The sequence below is a fragment of the Corythoichthys intestinalis genome, chromosome 16, assembly GCF_030265065.1.
Source record: "Corythoichthys intestinalis isolate RoL2023-P3 chromosome 16, ASM3026506v1, whole genome shotgun sequence".
Lineage (NCBI taxonomy): Eukaryota > Metazoa > Chordata > Actinopteri > Syngnathiformes > Syngnathidae > Corythoichthys > Corythoichthys intestinalis.
The window spans coordinates 26,179,360-26,197,771 of NC_080410.1; the positions used below are offsets into that span (position 1 = coordinate 26,179,360).

General features: G+C 39.6%; 1 protein-coding gene across 1 annotated transcript in view; it reads left to right on the forward strand.

Moving 5' to 3' along the window:
- The first annotated feature begins 2,859 nt into the window (after positions 1–2,859).
- Positions 2,860–18,412, forward strand: part of gpr139 (G protein-coupled receptor 139) — a 40,110-nt gene continuing 24,557 nt past the window's right edge. Inside the window, exon 1 of the mRNA XM_057817930.1 lies at positions 2,860–3,175. Within this exon, the coding sequence (XP_057673913.1) occupies positions 3,028–3,175 (148 nt within the window). The 5' untranslated portion in view covers positions 2,860–3,027. The remainder of the gene's footprint in view (positions 3,176–18,412) is intronic.

An 18,412-nucleotide genomic window follows, 5' to 3' on the forward strand; every position in this document is an offset into this window, starting at 1 on the left:
AAACGGGATTTTACAGATCACAGATCAGTACAAAGCCCCGACAGAAGTCAACAGTTGCCGAAAAGTAAGTTTAGCCAGTGTACATATTGATAGAATGTGAGCTCCGTTTCGTGACGAAGGTTTGTTTGTGAACGAGAATTGACAGTTGACGCCATTATAAAGCCAGTCTGTGACTGCGCACGCATGCGCAAATTTGTATCCAAAGTAGAATAAAGGTATTTGCATCTTAATTACTCTTTTGGGTACATGAGCATTTGATTATATACCGTATTTTTTGGACTATAAGTCGCACCTGAGTATAAGCCACAACAGCCATAAAATGCCCAACGAAGAGGAAAAAAACATATATGTCGCACCGGAGTATAAATCGCATTTTTGGGGGAAATTTACTTGATAAACTCCAACACATAGAACAGATATGTCATCTTGAAAGGCAATTTAATATAAAAATACAATTGAGAACAACATGCTGAATAAGTGTACAGTATGATGTTACATGATGCATGAACAGCGAAATACGAATATACTGTCCTCACCAGGACGCTACGGCTCGGTCCTGGCTATACAGCGAGCTAAACTCCCAAATGACGATGCTGGACATCCGTATAATTTGCTGAATCAATTTCGTCCTCGATACCAAACAGGTTCGAATCAACGTAAATAAATGATAAATAGGTGCTATTACAGCATTGACACAAACGGTTAGCATGCGTTCGCTAGCATTAGGACATCGTTCAAACAACCACACAACTGGCTCTAATTGTCCGATTGCAGGTGGAAATCACACAACAACAACAACAGAAAAGATGATACACACAGGCGTTGCCTCTGTAGAGATATTTTACAAGCATGAACAATGAACGTAGGTTCGCAGCATTGTTCTCTCTCTCTCTCTCTCTCTCTCTCTCTCTCTCTCTCTCTCTCTCTCTCTCTCTCTCTCGCTCAGTCGCTGTGTAGCTGTCCGTCTTCTTCTGCCGTGTGAGCGCTCTTCTTTGCGTAAACAAGTGCAAGTGCGCCACTACGTGGGCGTGAAAGCGCCACAAACTAAAAGCATGCATTTCAATATAAAAAAGTCAATAATACAACTGAACACACATTGCCAAACGCAGAACGCGAACGTGGCCATACCTATTAAGAGAATTTCAGATAACTATAGCATAAAGAACATGCTAACAAGTTTACCAAACCATCAGTGTCACTCCAAAACACCAAAATAACATGTGAAATGATATCATAATGTGTTAATAATTTCACACATAAGTCGCTCCTGAGTATAAATCACACCCCCAGCCAAACTATGAAAAAAACTGCGACTTATAGTCCAAAAAATACGGTATGTATTGATCGTAATAAAAGTCTTAACAACTGGGCAGGCTCTCTGGGAACACGTCACAGGCAGCACAGTACCGTAGTATTCTGTGCAAAGCGTCAGTCAATTTCAACACATGTTAATATATATGTATATAGAACAATACATTTGCACTACTGCAGTCAGCTTCTTATCTATTCACCGGTTTTTATTTTGTTTCTTGTTTCATAGATATTGCCAGATTGTACAGTTGTATATTTTTTAGGGCTGTCAAACGATTAACATTTTTAATCGAGTTAATTACAGCTTAAAAATTAATTAATCATAATTAATCGCAATTAATCGCAATTCAAACCATCTTTAAAATATGCCATATTTTTCTGTAAATTATTGTTGGAATGGAAAGATAAGACACAAGATGGATACATACATTCAACATACGGTACATAAGGACTGTATTTGTTTATTATAACAATAAATCAACAAGATGGCATTAACATTATTAACATTCTGTTAAAGTGATCCATGGATAGAATGACTTGTAGTTCTTAAAATAGAAATGTTAGTACAAGTTATAGAAATTTTATATTAAAACCCCTCTTAATGTTTTTGTTTTAATAAAATTTGTAAAATTTTCAATCAAAAAATAAACTAGTAGCCCGCCATTGTTGATGTCAATAATTACTTGCACAATGCTCATGGGTGCTGAAGCCTATAAAATCAGTCGCACCCAAGCGCCAGCAGAGGGCGGCAAAACTCCATAAAACACAATTAACAAGTGAGCGTTTCACTCTACTGTTATTTAAATCTGTCTGAGCATCTGCGTTAATTGGGTCAAATATTTTAACGTGATTAATTTAAAAAATTCATTAACGCCCGTTAACGCGATAATTTTGACAGCCCTAATATTTTTATATATATTTATTTCTTTTTTTCTTTTTACTTGCCACTGAGGTTAGAGAGTAACGCAATTTCAATTCTCTGTCTAACCTTGCACATGTGGTAGAATTGACAATAAAGCAAACTTTGATTTTGAAGTTGATATGTCCAGGCAAAAGAGGACGTTTGGTCACCCTAATTAAGGGAGAGAAAAAAGTCATGTCCTATAGTTTTTTAAAAATACAGTATTTGTCTCTCAAATTATTACCATATTGACCAACATGAAAATGCAGTTGCGCAGTCATCCCAAATGTTCAGTTACTTTGCATGTGATTTTGAGGTTATTTTTGTAGGATGGTCTCTCACCACTGCTCCGTCTTTTCTCCATTTATGTATAATAACCGTCACGCCACCATCATTAGATGCAAACTCTCTCTCCATCTGCCTCCGAGTCCCCACCGTCACGTGTCTTACCTTCTCACACATTCCCTTGTTCCTCCTCTCCCTCCCGCTCTCTTTCCCTCACTCCCCCTCAAGTATCTTCTCCTCTCTTGCGCCCGTCTCCCTCACACTCTCCGGCGGCATCCTTCCCTCTCACTCATCTCTCCTCCTTCCTCTTCCCTCATCCACCGGCACATCTCACCTTTCGCATCCCACCGCGTCCCGCCCTTCCCAACACCCCCCAACCCTCCCGCCGCCGTCTCGCCAAGCTCTCCCCCGTCACCTTCGGACACTCACTCACACACACGTGCCAAACGGCCGAGCGGCGGTCGCTTCACCGTTTGCTGGCGCCGTTCAGCTTCTTGACACTGAGCGCAGCTGAGGAAAAGGACGCAACCATGGAGCACAGCCACATCTTCCCCGTTTCCACCCCCAATGAGAGCAGCTGGAGTGTGGGGCAGCATGCCTTGGAGGTGGCCCCCGGGTGTCCCCTCGGACCACTGCCAGTCATCTACTACAGCATTTTGCTGTGTCTTGGCTTGCCCGGTAAGAAACGTGCGCAGAAGTCTTATGTGCGGCTTTCACATGGGTTCTCAAAGTTGATTTGTTGTGTATGTGTGTGTGTCAGGCTGACCTTGTGGCAATCACAAGCGCATGCATCTGTACACTTTGTCACTTCTGTTCAAACATCCCCGCTTTGTTTGCAAATATTCCACATTTGCATTAAAAAATTAAAAAAAAGATTTCCATATACGTGACAAGTCAAGCTTGTAGGACAGACATTTCATCTCGATACCTTGAACAGCAGAAGATTTGCATTCGCTTTGACCTCTGCGACAAGTGCGCCTTAGCACCTGACGAATTAATGACACCGCCTCGATTAGTCTGTTCGCAGTCATCTTGATCGGATTCATTTAGTGTCCCCGTCCCACGAAGTGATCTGCTAGATGTTATTTCTGCGCACCACGAGAGGCAAAGTGGTGCGACTGTGTGTCTCTTCTGTGAGTGACACAGACAGAAGCGTGGAGGTCAGATGAAAGAGGACGATGGTGCAGCCCGATCATCATAAAATTCACAAAAGCATTTTATGATTACAAGCTGAGCTTACGCTTGTAGCACCGGCGGGATGTGTAAAGAGGCGTTTGATAACACAGGCCGCTGCGCAGTTCTGAGGTTGGTAGTTAAAATCTGAGCTTCTTGTGAGTTACGTTGTGGTTTCTATTGATGAATGAGGTCAAGGAATAGCCTTGACTGGCAACTTCCATTTTATGTCACAGTTCACAAAGTCATGACTCGGGAGATGACAATTTTTTATCGTAATAACTGAACGCTTTTTAGATGGGGCTTTGCAAAGCAAACGCCCAGATAGTAAAATTCTTTTTTTTCCCCTTCTAATTGCATTTCTTCAGCGCGCCGCATAGCCCAAGCCGTTTGACTGACCGTCACCATTCAAATATAAATAAAAATTACCGGAATTTTAACAGAATTTTTCGAATGACACCCCCGCCCATTATTTTCCATTTGCCCGTAAACGCCAAAATGTATGTTGTCCTACAATTTTTGACCAAATCGCATAATTTACACGTCAAGAATTCCAGGACGTTACGGGGCATAAAAGTTGTATACAGAATTTACCAAAAACTTAGGGTTCCCCCAAAATTCACCCAAAAACTTGCCCATTCATTACTAATGGATTGACATCGGTGGCCATGTACGTCAGTCCGTTCATTTCTAATGGCAAACATTTCCCCTTCATTTTCAATAGAAGGAAAACATAGGTGGTTGTGATTTTTGACAGCTTACCATTACAGCCCATTGAAATTAAACTGGTGCCAAAGCAAGTCATTGACAGCCATGCAACAGGACGTGTCCCTCAAATGTCCCCAAATCAACAGGAATTGACCTGATATCAACAGGATGTATCCCTGAAATGTCCCCAAATCAACAGGAAGTGACTTGATATTAACAGGACGTGTCTCCCAAACATCCCCAAGTCACTTTAACCGGAATTGACCTGATATCAACAGGACGTGTCCTGAAATGTTCCCACATCATCAGGAATTGACCTGATATCAACAGGTCGTGTCCCCGAGATGTCCCCAAATAAACAGGAATTGACCTGATATCAACAGGATGTGTCCCCAAAATGTCCCCAAATAAACAGGAATTGACCTGATATCAACAGGACGTGTCCCCCAAACATCCCCAAGTCACTTTAACAGGAATTGAACTGATATCAACAGGACGTGTCCTGAAATGTCCCCAAATCATCAGGAATTGATCTGATATCAACAATCGTGTCCTCGAATTGTCCCCAAATCAACAGGAATTGACCTGATATCAACAGAATGTGTCCCCGAAGTTTCCCCAAATCAACAGGAAACGACCTCATAGATCTGTATCTACCACAGCAAAGCCCCATCACAATTTCTCCAGAAATTGCAGTTTCTAATTATATTTAGAATTGCCAACTAGGGCCGGCATGATTAATCGACTAATCAACAATTAAATAAAAGGCCATCGTCGATGAAATAGGCCCGACTGTTACTTTTTTTGATTCAGAAAAAAAGACATTATCCAGTATGAAATGGTAAAGTACTATGATGAATCAACTAACTGATCAGCAAATTAATCAATGACCATTTTGAAAAGGAAGTTAGAGTTTGAATACTAACTTTACCCAAAAAGTGTACAATTACTCTTATTCAAGCCTCTTAACAGAAAATATACTGTTTTCTGTATCTTTCGATGAAAGCAGGTTAAATTATCATTTTAATTAATATTTTCAAGCAGTGATTCTGTTACAAAGATGTGTAGTATTCATAGTCTTACTTTTCTCAGCACATAATTGTAGGTTTAGGTTCGAATACAGATTTACAGCTAAATTGTTAAGCCTAAAGTAACATAACACTGAATAACATGTAATTTATATGACACGATATGCGAAGTTTAAGGGGGGGCAGGCCCTCCTGGTGGCCGAAAAGTGTCATAGCATGTAATTTATTTACCTATATGATATTTTAAAATTAAGAGTTTTCTGGTGAAATATTGTCTATAAAAGTGGTAAGGCAATAAAACAAACAACAAAAATGAATGAAATGAACAGAAAAAAAAGATTTTTTTTTATAATGGGTCAAAGTTTTTTTAACAGATCATGTGACTAGCACCTTAGACGGTCATTTGCTATGCTTAGCCAAAACCACCCGAGGACCAAAGAGGCAAAATGGACATATGTAATTTTTTCAAACGCGAGAGAGCACCGCTAACATGGTGAGCGGAGTTTCAATTTGCCCCACTAAACACGCTAATTGTACAACAGAGCCACCACTGGTGTCTTGCCAATGCAGTTAGCCCCGTCAAAAATTGTATCCCCTGACCGTGGGAGCGCACACACACACATTAGTTATGAGTTATGTCGACTTAAACAATTAATTGAAGCCAGAAAAGAACCACAGTTATATATTTTGGACATTGACGTTCATGAAACTGGAGAAACTCCATTCAGGACTTGAGTTGCAGTAATTACAGTTATAGGTCATCCTACGAGTAAAACAGTAAGACATTGTCTTTTTTTACGTTCAGTACGTATGTTACGTTGTACGACAGATGGATGGGGCATGGTTTAAAACATCTTAGAAAGCTAAAATTAGTGCAGCACTGTAGCTCAGCCCAGGGGCTACAATTTTTGACGGTGGTAACTACATTGGCACAACACTGGCGGGCGTACCATATTCAATGGATGACGATCTTGACAAAAAGTGTAGCTGTCCTAAGCAGTCTGATTTAGAATTCCCTTCAAGAATGATGGGAAACAAAAAACGCTCATTTGCAACTTATGATTATAAATACTCTTGTAAGTTAATTTTATTGTTGACACTGCGTTTCAGGGTCATCAACATGTTGTGCCCCCCAATGCCCCAAAAGTCAAACTCCACCTACTGTATGTATGAGACGATTAGTCGACAAATCGCAAAATAATCAGTGAGCAGTTGACTATCAATCAATTTTGGACCGTGTGGTCTTTATGAATCAATGATTTTAGAGGATAATCCAAGAAAATATTTTCTGGTGAAGTCGTCCCTGGTCAGGAAGGGGGAAATTAGCAAAAAAATATACCAAAATTCACACCATTAAAAGGCAATTGGAGTAGATATTTTCTTTGTAGTCAGAGGTTTTTGGTCGGAATCCCAATTGCAATGAATTGTCCAGATTCTGTAGTAATCTGGTTTTCTCCTACAAACCTGTATTTCTTAGTTAAGACTATTGTGTTGATGTAAAATCTCTCCGCTCACTTCCTCCCTAATTCTTCCTCCTGAGATGCCGCAGGAACAATTGCCTCCGTCGTCACTGTTTTATTCCACCCCGCCGCTGCGGTGTTCTGGTCGAACGCGATGGCGGACGGCTGTTTGTTTAATCAGTGTACCCTAAGAGAGTGATGGAATCCGGCAAGAGTTGTCGGAATTAATGGCCGACTTGAGTGCGGCGGGCCGATACTTTGCGGCAGCCGCCGCAACTTATTCAATCATTGTGACACTGCTCGTCGCTCTCCAGCTGGGCCCATGAATGTTTCATGAGCGAGGCCGTGTGAGAACGCCGACTTGGCTTGACCCGCGGAACCCTTCCCAATTGTTTCACTGCCATTGACGGCGATAGAAGTCCGATCCATTTGAGCTGGCAGCAATCGTTCAAGTATTGCCAGACCTCCCAGTTCAAATGGATCAGACGTCTACAGCACTGAACGAGTTAATTCCTTGACGTGTTAGCCCAGCGTTGTTGCGTCGTCTTTTCGCACCTGACCTTTCAGGGAGGTTACGTTGAACGCGCTGGTGTAAGGGCAGCTGAGGGTGATGGGAAATGAGATTACGTGCAGTCAAGTAGCAGGAAATGATTACTGTGTGACAAAGCCCCCCACCCAACATCACATACATAAGCACAACAGGGGATAAAAGACAGCCAGTTGCGATCAGAACAGAGATGGGAGATATTTAATAAGAGACAAAGCAGTCAAGTTGCACCTTTGCGCTATAAGGGGAGAAGAGGGGGGTTTAAGAGGGTGTTGCAGATGACAGCTGAACTGTGACAAATTGTCACCTTTTTAATTAATGGCGTCACTGTTCTTCTTTACACGTGACAGCACTAACATGGCAGCATAGCCAACAGCGCCGCTGGTTTTAGTACAGTATTGTTTGTGTACTCCTCAAGTATCTGACTGGAATCAAAATTTCAGCTTTTACAAAAAATGGGAAAACATCCCAATATTGGTTATAGTGTGTGTTGTGTTGCAGTGACGTGGAAATGTATCGTACAGATACATGCTGTTGCATTCCTTTAAATATGGATTAAGATTGAAAATAGCACAATTCACATTTTAACAATATTTGCCTTCACTTATCCATTATGTTGTTAAAGTTTACTCAGTTATTAATGCTTAATTTTTACTGATTCACTCAGTCCCTCATGCACAGTCAAAAACAATAAAGAATTTTGGTCATTCACTCACTCACACTCGTAAACTCAATCAATGACAGTCACCCTCATGCACAAACAAACTTACTTTAGCAATTAGTCATTCAGTCAGTCACAACCTCCTCAATCATTCCCGACACAATATGACACTCACTCATTCACAAACACAAACTCACACATTCATTCACACAAACACACTCTTTCAATTTACTTACATAATTTAATTTACTCACTCATTAACACAAACTTAGTCACTTATTCACTCAATGATTCACAAAAACAATCTTCATTTACAAACTCACTCAGTCACTCATTCAACACTCATTCCCTCACTCACAAACACACCCATTCACTTTCTCGCAAACTCATTCATTCAACAATCATTCCATCACTCACAAACACACCCATTCACTTTCTCGCAAACTAACTCATTCAACACTCATTCCCTCACATGCAAACACACGCATTCACTTTCTCGCAAACTCACTCATTCACTGACGCGATCTCATTCATTCATTCATTCATTCACTCACTCACAAACACACCCATTCACTGTCTCGCAAATTCCCCCATTCAGTGACGCAATCTCACTCTTTCACAAACACAAACTCAGTGTCTGAATAACTCACTTCGTCACTCATGCCCTCACTCACAAACTCAAATCATTCATTGACACAATCTCACTCACTCACTCACTCACTCACTCACTCACTCACTCACTCACTCACTCACTCACTCACTCACTCACTCACTCACTCACTCACTCACTCACAGACACAATCTCACTATTTCACAGACACACATTCATTCATTCACAGTATTGCGCAATCACGCAATCAAGAGCACAAAATCACTCACTCACAAACGTACCCATTCACTTTCTCACAAATTCCCTCATTCACTAACGCAATCTCATTCACTCACTCATGAATTCAGAGACACAATCTCACTCTTTCACAAACACAAACTCAGTGTCTGATCAACTCCGTCACTCATTTATCACTCATGCCCTCACTCACAAACTCATTAATTCATTGACACAATCTCCCTCACTCACTCATTCATTGATACAATCTCACTCACTCACTCACTCACTAATTTACAGATACAATCTTGCGCAATCATTTGCACAAAATGACTCACTCACTCACTCACTCATCCTCACACTTGCTCGCAAACACACAAACACAAACTCATTCATTCACAGCGATTCTCTAAAAAAAAATCAATCACTAACTCACAAACACAACCTCACTCACTCACTCAATCACAGAGATAATGTCATTCACTCTTTCACAAACGCAAACTTAAGTCTTTTATAAAGTGAGGTGTGAACACATGAGCTCATTCCCACAATTTACAGCAGGTGTTGGAAATTTAATTTACTGGAAAATAACCTGAAGTGTGAACATCAAATCTAACACGTGTGCTTGCCGGCTACACAATTATCACCGTTTGAGGATTAGTCATCATAACAGAAATATCTGTCTTATGATCATTTTGTTTAACACATTAGCTGCCATTGACAGCAATAGACCTGCAATTCTTTTTGACTGAGAGGGTTGTTAGCAATCATTTTTTCTGCCAACCCTCCCAATGTAAATGGATTTGGCCATCTATCGCCATCAATTGCAGGCAATGTATTCACCAAAAGATACTTTTTTCATAAACCTTTACCTTGTTTTGGTGTCCCTAAAGAAACGTTGAGTGGTGCACATAATGCATCCAAATGTTTCGCAGTCTCCGCAAGCACGTTTAAGTATTAATGTAACCTTGCTCACCTCTCCTTTTTATTGAATGCCTCTGTATTTAAGATTTTCTAACCCTGTTCATGCAAAAAAAAAAAAAAAAAAGTGGGGGGGGGAGGCGGTAAACATTGTATTCTGATTTTAACTAGCCTTTCAAAGAACCAATTTCAACAATTTCACTGCAGGTTCGTGCGGCAGGGAAATAACCCTCAAATCCCAGATGTCTGTTTTCACTTACCATTAAATTTTGAGCTGAAGTTGTCAAACAAGAAATAACTCAATTTTCCAAGTACTATCTACATGAATATACAGTTTTGCATTTGGAATATATCATTTATTCCACCTGTCCTTGAGCTTTTCTAACACACCATTAATGAACATTTGTAACATTAATACTCAGAGGTGGGTAGCAACCAGTGTTGTTAATCTTCCTTTAAAAAAGTAATTAATTATGGTTACAAATTACTTCTCCCAAAAAGTAATTGAGTTAGTAACTTATTTACCTCAATTTAAGAGTAATTAGTTACTTGTCAAAGTAACTTGTTTTACGTTTCATGTTTTACACATTATTACCAGTGTTGTTAATAACGGCGTTGACTATAACGGCGTTACTAACGGCGTTACTAATACCTGACTGTAGCCATAGCCTACAAACTACGCCCACATGATACGGTTGATCTCACATATTATAGAACTAGATGCAAATGACAGACACGGCTGCATTGGCAACATGTTTTAAGGACTACATGCGTTAGTAAACAACCGCCATCTTAAAGCAGTAGACCTCTCAGGAAGGCTCTGATGTAGAGATCCTTCCTAGCAAACCTAAGTACTGTAACTTTTTTTTAAAATCTAAAATGCTCCTAAATCGGCAAAATCTTGACTTAAATCTATCTTTAAATGATGAAACAGTTTTAAAACTTACACATGTTGAAAGTAGACAGAAGGGAACTAATGCAATAACGGGAGCAATTTTAACAACTTTAACGGTTGATTCACAACTTTAAATGACTTCCACACAACACAAAGGTTACTATGTAGTTATCGCAATACCCTTGTCTCTAGTTAAGTGGAGGGTAAAGAATTGGGCAAGGGCCAGTTGTCCCCCAAACCCTTTAAACTTCACATTGTGTGACCTGTTTTTTTTTTTGTTTTGTTTTGTTTTTTTTTGAGAAAAAAAAACATGAAAATTATTTATCACTAGTTACTTTGCCAAGTAACTAATTACTCTTACATTCAGGTAACTGAGTTACTAACGCAATTATTTTTTTGGGAGAAGTAATTTGTAACTGGAATTAATTACTTTTTTAAAGTAAAATTAACAACACTGGTTATTACATGATCCATTTTATAGCGTCTATAACATAAATTTTGTTTATATTAAGTAAACTTTAAAAAAAAAAAAAAAAAAAAAACATAGGTCACACTATGTGAAGTTTGTTGTGAATCAACCATGAAAGTTGTTAAAATTGCTCCCGTTATTGCAATAGGTCCCTTCTGTCTACTTTCGACATGCGAAAGTTTTAAACCTGTTTCATCATTTAAAGATAGATTCAAGCCAACATTTTGCAGAATTAGGAGTATTTTACATAAAAAGTTACTTAGGTTCGCAAGGACGGTTCGCTACAACAGAACCTTCCTGAGAAGTTTACTGCCTTAGGATGGCGGCTGTTTACTTACGCCGCCGAGTCAGTCATTTCGCATCTAGTTCTATATACATGTGATATCTACTGCAGCATCATGTGCGTCTAGTTTATAGGCTGTCGGTGTCGGCTGCAGTCAAGTATTACCGGAGCCACCTAGCGTCGCTTTTGCAACTGCGTCACGACTCCCGTTCCTCCTCCCCACTCCCTGCTCTGCTTTCTCCTTGTCTCTCAGACATTTCTCGCGTCATTCAACCAAAGTAGGAACACATTTAATGCACGCCCTTACAGCCTCATTAAACGTAACGGCATTGCAAAGATGAGAAAAGTAATTAATTAGATTATTCACCCCTGAAAAAAATAACGCCATTCATAACGCCGTTATACTCTAACGACGTTATTAACAACACTGGTAGTAACACGTTACATGTAATCCGTTACATTTACTTGAGTAACTTTTGAGAAAAATGTACTTCTAAGAGTAGTTCACTTTTTACTTTTACTTGAGTAGCTCCGCTACTTTAGGCTACACGAGAGTCGGTATATTTTTCCTCTTTATTCTACATATTAAATTTATTTATTTATTCATTTTTGCTAGCGATGCTATTGCCAAGAGTAGCGCTACTAATTTAACCAATGAGACGTCGCAACAATAATCACATGACTCCATTACACCAATTAGATGCAAGCTTGCCGTTCTATGATCACGACAGCCTGTTCAATCTAGCCTGGTACTCCAGACTCACCGCTGTTCCAGCTATTGAGTCTGGCCACCATTAAGCGGATAAAATTTCCAGGGCGGAGCAAGTCACAGCAAACAGACAGCGGAGTGGACCAATCAGCGACGGGCGGGACGAGGGACTTGCGCGCGGAAGTAAACATTATGAGGAGAGCGGAGTTTATTCAACATGGCTAGCGCGAGACAGACTGTTGTCAATGACTTGTGTCGATGTGTTTTTAATAATTTAAAACTGATTTTACCGTGGATTGGAACATATTCTCGGCTCTCCTGTTCGCCATCTGTGTTGTTGTGGAGACGACTTCCGACGCGGAAGAGTGACGTTGCTCATTAAGAATACGTCACGCAAATAAACGGATCTGATTTGTTGATTGATTTTGTACTTGCTCGAGAGGCCGTTAATGGGCTGGGTCCCAGACTATCCTCTCAGTGTTTGAAAAACACAGGGAGAACAGTCTGGCCATGCCAGGCAATGTTCAATCACCTGGCGTCTTTAAAGCGCCGTAACAAATGAAGTATTTGACATAAAGCGCTGCCCTCTACATGAATCGAAACCGCGGATTTAAAACTTTCTCCTAGTTTTTATTTGGCACCGATTGACCACGGAAAACTGGAGATATGATCCTTTTAATTTTGATAATAGTAACTATGAAGGAACTACAGTATTCATTATTTCAATTAGAAAATATTTTTTCCACTAGAGTGCAGGGCACTCATGCTCTTTGGACGAATAATGCTTCATTGTTTTGTTTTTTTTCACTCTCTTGCCGGAATTTATTGATTTTTTCCCCCCGTTTGGCTTAATGTGGTTATGTAATGGGTTATTGTACAGTATCATTATAACACCAGTTCATATAGATTATGATGAGAGAAAAAAATATCATTATTTTTAAAAAAAATCAAATAAAAATAAGCAGTTACTCAAAATGTTACTCATGACTTGAGTATTCTTTTCACTGGATATTTTTTTACTTGTATTTGAGTACATTTTTTGGATGACTACTTTTACTCTTAGATGAGCAATATTATTTTGAAGTAATGCTACTTTTCTTGAGTAAAATTTTTGGCTACACTACCCACCTCTGTTAATACTTCAGTAAAATGTAGGAAAATTAAAATTAAATACAAAAGCACATTAATAAAGATTCAATTAAGTTATATTCCACATAAAAGTCATATAAAAATTGTCATTTAGGTCATGGCTGTCGAGCGCTTAACACCCTCTGATCCTTCCTTGGAAGGCCAGACCAGGCGTCAAGCCACTTAATGAAGAGATCGCCCTCATTGATTTTCAGTTTAAGCTATTGATCTGCCAATCTCAAGCAGTGTGAGGACGTTTGTGTGTTTGTGGGGGGTGAGGGAGCGGCTGTTAATGGAAAGGGAATGAAAGGCAAAAGAGGATGAGACTGTTGCACAGTTGTTGTTCCTCAAGTGAGAAAATGAATATTCAGTAAAATCAGTGAATGCCGTTCGTGTCTGGAGTACAATCAGGAGGTGTGGCAGCTCGTCGTGTGCCAACGGTGAGCGTTTGAAGCCGTAAATCTGCGGTGCTGTTTATGCTCACTTTGTTTGAACAGCTGACAAAAAAAGGCAACAAGTTGGCTCGGTGCTTCCCCTATGAACACATTGGGTTTCTCTTATGACAACACCTACTGTATATTCACCTCATATCTGAGTGATATTCTCTAGGATAAACAGCATTTACAACAAGGTGGCAGCCCTCGTAGCACATGTAAAGCCAACCTCTGATTGTATTGTAAGAGCAGTAAAGCTGGTGTTAAACACGAAGGGAGCTTCGGGCCACTAAAGATCACTGCAGTGGCGTCAATATTTCACCTGCAGTAAGCTCACCTCATCTTCATTGTTTTTGTGTGCTTGTTCAACTCTCTCTTTCTGTTTGTGCTTCTAGGTTTTCATCTTTCACTCAAAAACTACACTGCTGGCCAAAAGTATCGACACCCCTGCAATTCTGTCAAATAATGCTCAATATCTCCCGGAAAATGATTGCAATTACAAATGCTTTGGTAGTAATATCTTGAAATGAAAAAAGAAAAAAGAGAGTGAAAAAAAAAATTAAATCATTATCATTTTACACAAAACTAAAAAAAAATGGGCCAGACAAATGTATTGGCACGCTCAGCCCAATACTTGGTAGCGCAACCTTTAGACAAAATAACTGCGAACAACCGCTTCCGGTATCCATCAATTAGTTTCTTACAATGCTCTGCTGGAATTTTAGACCATTCTTCTTTGGTCAGCTGCTCCAGGTCTCTGAGATTTGAAGGGTGCCTTCTCCGAACTGCCATTTTCAGATCTCTCCACAGGTGTTCTATGGGATTCAGGTCTGGACTCATTGCTGGCCACTTTAGAAGTCTCCAGTGCTTTCTCTCAAACCATTTGCTAGTGCTTTTGGAAGTGTGTTTTTGGGTCATTGTCTTGTTGGAAGACCCATGACCTCTCAGGAAGACCCAGCTTTCTCACACTGGGCCCCACATTATGCTGCAAAATTTGTTGGTAGTCTTCAGACTTCATAATGCAATGTACACGGTCAAGCAGTCCAGTGCCAGAGGCAGCAAAGCAACCCCAAAACATCAGGGAACCTCTGCCATGTTTGACTGTGGAGACCGTGTTTTTTTCTTCCAAGGCCTGGTTTTTTTTCCCTGTAAACTCTATGTTAATGCCTTTTCCCAGAAAGCTCTACTTTTGTCTCATCTGACCAGAGAACATTCTTCCAAAACGTTTTGGCTTTTTCAGGTTTTGGCAAACTCTAGCCTGGCTTTTTTATGTCTCTGGGTCAGAAGTGGGGTCTTCCTGGGTATCCTACCATATAGCCCCTTTTCATTCAGACACAGGCGGATAGTACGGGTTGACACTATTGTACTCTCGGACTGCAGGACAGCTTGAACTTGTTTGGATGTTAGTCGAGGTTCTTTATCCACCATCCGCGCAATCTTTCGTTGAAATCTCTCGTCAATTTTTCTTTTTCGTCCACATCTAGGGAGGTTGACCACAGGGCCATGGGCTTTACACTTATTGATGACATTGCGCACGGAAGACACAGGAACATTCAGGTCTTTGGAGATGGACATTGAGATTGCCAATGCTTCCTCACAATTTTGTTTCACAAGTCCTCAGACAGTTCTTTGGTCTTCTTTCTTTTCTCCATGCTCAATGTGGTACACACGAGGACACAGGACAGAGGTTTAGTCAACTTTAATCCATTTTATCTGGCTGTAAGTGTGATTTAGTTATTGCCACAACAGGTGCGGTTAATTACACAAATTAGAGAAGCATCACATGATTTTTCAAAGGGGGCCAATACTTTTGTCCGGCCCATTTTTGAAGTTTTGTGTAAAATGATAATGATTTATTTATTTTTTTCCATTCTTTTTTGTTTTTTGTAATTGCAAGCAAAATAAATGAAGATATAACTACCAAATCATTTGGAATTGCAATCATTTACTGGGAGAAATTCAGCATTATCTAACACAATTTCAGGAATGCCAATTACTTTTGGCCAGCAGTGTAGCTCATACTTTCTAGATATACTCACTCATTCACCCACCTATTTACAATAAATAGTTAAACACACTCTCTCACATCCCTCATTCGCCCACCTGTTTACAAGTGTACAAATTCACTCATTGACTACAAACACAAGTTCATACATTTATTTGAAAAAAAGCCACTCATTTACTGAAATACTCCTCAGTCGCTCATTCATTCGCTTGCTGGCTCACTCATTCACTCACTCACCTACAGAGATGTGCGCGACTAGTCGTTTAATCGTTTCACCGCCTACTCATAATTAAACGTTTGTTATTTCACTCATCGATCAAACACAGCATCATGCATCTTGAGCCCCTTTCAGACATACGCTGAACTCCAGTTAAATTCCGGAATTTAAACGGGTAGCCCTTATGTCTGAAAGCAATTTCCTGGCTCAACTGACACGGAGATGACATGGACAATAACTGGATCGCATCCTAGTGAAATGTCCGCGACTTTACTGGGACGCGGCATAAAAGCAGCCACTTAATTCCCCTGTTATAGCACAAAGGCTGATGACGGTAACATCATGGCGAGCCGATTGTCATTTCCTCTTTCTTTGCAGTAAGACAAAAAGCTGTAAACAAACATCACAATTATCACCATGGCAAACTGAAAAGATGTCAAAATTCAACAAAAAAATTTTTTTTAATAATTTGCTACTGAATCTTAGAACTAAGGAAGAGACAACCCATCGTCCCTTGCCCTCTACGCACAGAGAGCGCCTAGTCGCCAACACAGGACAAGTCTGAAAGTGTCCGTAATTCCCGGTACATCTCCAAATGTCTGAAAGCCATGACAAGTAGAAATTCCAAGTCACATTACACAGGATTTTAGTCTGAAAGGGGCTTTGGTCTTTGCGCCTCTGCCTCTTTTTAAACATGCTGAGCAGCCCCCCATACACACACGTAGGAAGGAGCAGGGACACAAAGTTTGGGGAAGTTTTGGTGAACGTATCAGGAATATATTTCTCTTTCAATTGTTATTCAGTCAGTTTTTGTTACATCAATAGAATTTAATAAACAACTTGCCCTAAATGTTTGGGCTAAAATAGCTTGTTAAAACACAAAACCTTTGGAGTTTAAACTTTTTATTGAATATGTGTATTAAATTGCGAGTTGTCTTGCTTATAAAGTAGTCGCCAATAAAAATCTGAGACTAGTCAGCAGGGAAATTAGTTGAAATTCCCATCCCTACTGAGCTAAATTATATACAAAATGAAGTCATTAAAATTCACTCATACTTAGTGGACAGACTCATAAACACTGACTCACTCATTTACAAAAATTACTCATTCAAATTCAATCACTCACCTCAAAAACCTCAACTCACGGACTTACTGACTCACTGAATGACTCACTCAGTCACTCACCTACAGTATATAATTTAAATTCACACAATCACTCACTCACTAGCTCATATTCTATTGTGAATAGACTCACTCATTCTCCACCTATTTACAAAAAAAAAAAAAAAAAAACAGCCATTTAAATTCACTCACTCAGATGAAAATAATAATAATAATAATACATTTTATTTATAACGCACTTTACATTTGAAAAAAAAAATCTCTAAGTGCACATTGCCAGAAAAAAAAAAAAAAATAGACTAAGAATAAAAGAGTAAAAGCAAAACAGACAGAAGCACAGATAAAATCAGATGCCAATCAGATAAAAATAAGACAGTCAAATAAAATTAGCTTGAATAAGCTTTTTTAAAAAGGCGAGTTGTTAGTCCTTTTTTAAATGCATCCACCGTCTGTGGGGCTCTGAGGTGGTCTGGGAGGGCGTTCCACAGATGGGGAGCAGCAGCTGCAAAGGCCCTGTCGCCCATAGTCTTGAGCCGAGTCCTGGGCGGGAGTAGACGGTGCTGTTGGCCTGACCGGGTTCTGGCTGATGTGGCTCATGTGGTGGAAAATACTAGGGCAAACATTTGTTTAAATACAATCACTTACTGTATTCACTGAAATATTCTCACTCACTCACTCACTCACTCACTCACTCACTCACTCACTCACTCACTCACTCACTCACTCACTCACTCACTCACTCACTCACTCACTCACTCACTCACTCACTCACTCACAAATAAATGACTCATTCAAATTCAATCGTCCACCTTAACTTTAGCTCAAAAACTCACTCACAAACACTCTCACGCATTTATTTATTCATTCATTAACTCATTCTCTGAAAGGCACCACCCACTCAGATACAAAAAATATGAAATAAAATTTACTCTTTTTTTTCCCCTAAAACTAGTTCACACATTTATCTAAATAGTCCCTCATTGGGTTAAATATTCAGCACTCTACTCACACTCACAAAAAAATACTTAATTAAATTCACTCATGCACAAACACTACCCAGATGGCAGACCGATGTTGAATAAACGTTGATTTTCCATCAAAATCATCAGTATGGTTGACATTGAAATTTTCGACAATAAAGTTGAATCACCATTGCAAATACCGATGACACCTGACAGTGACGTTGAAACAATGTTGTTCTATAGTGTGTGTGGCGATGTTTGGGTAAACATTGTTTTATAGTTTTTATTGTTGTTAAGTTATAGTACTTAATTCGCTTATTTTATGTAACATATTTTTGTATTTGAAGTACATTTTTTGTTCAATTTT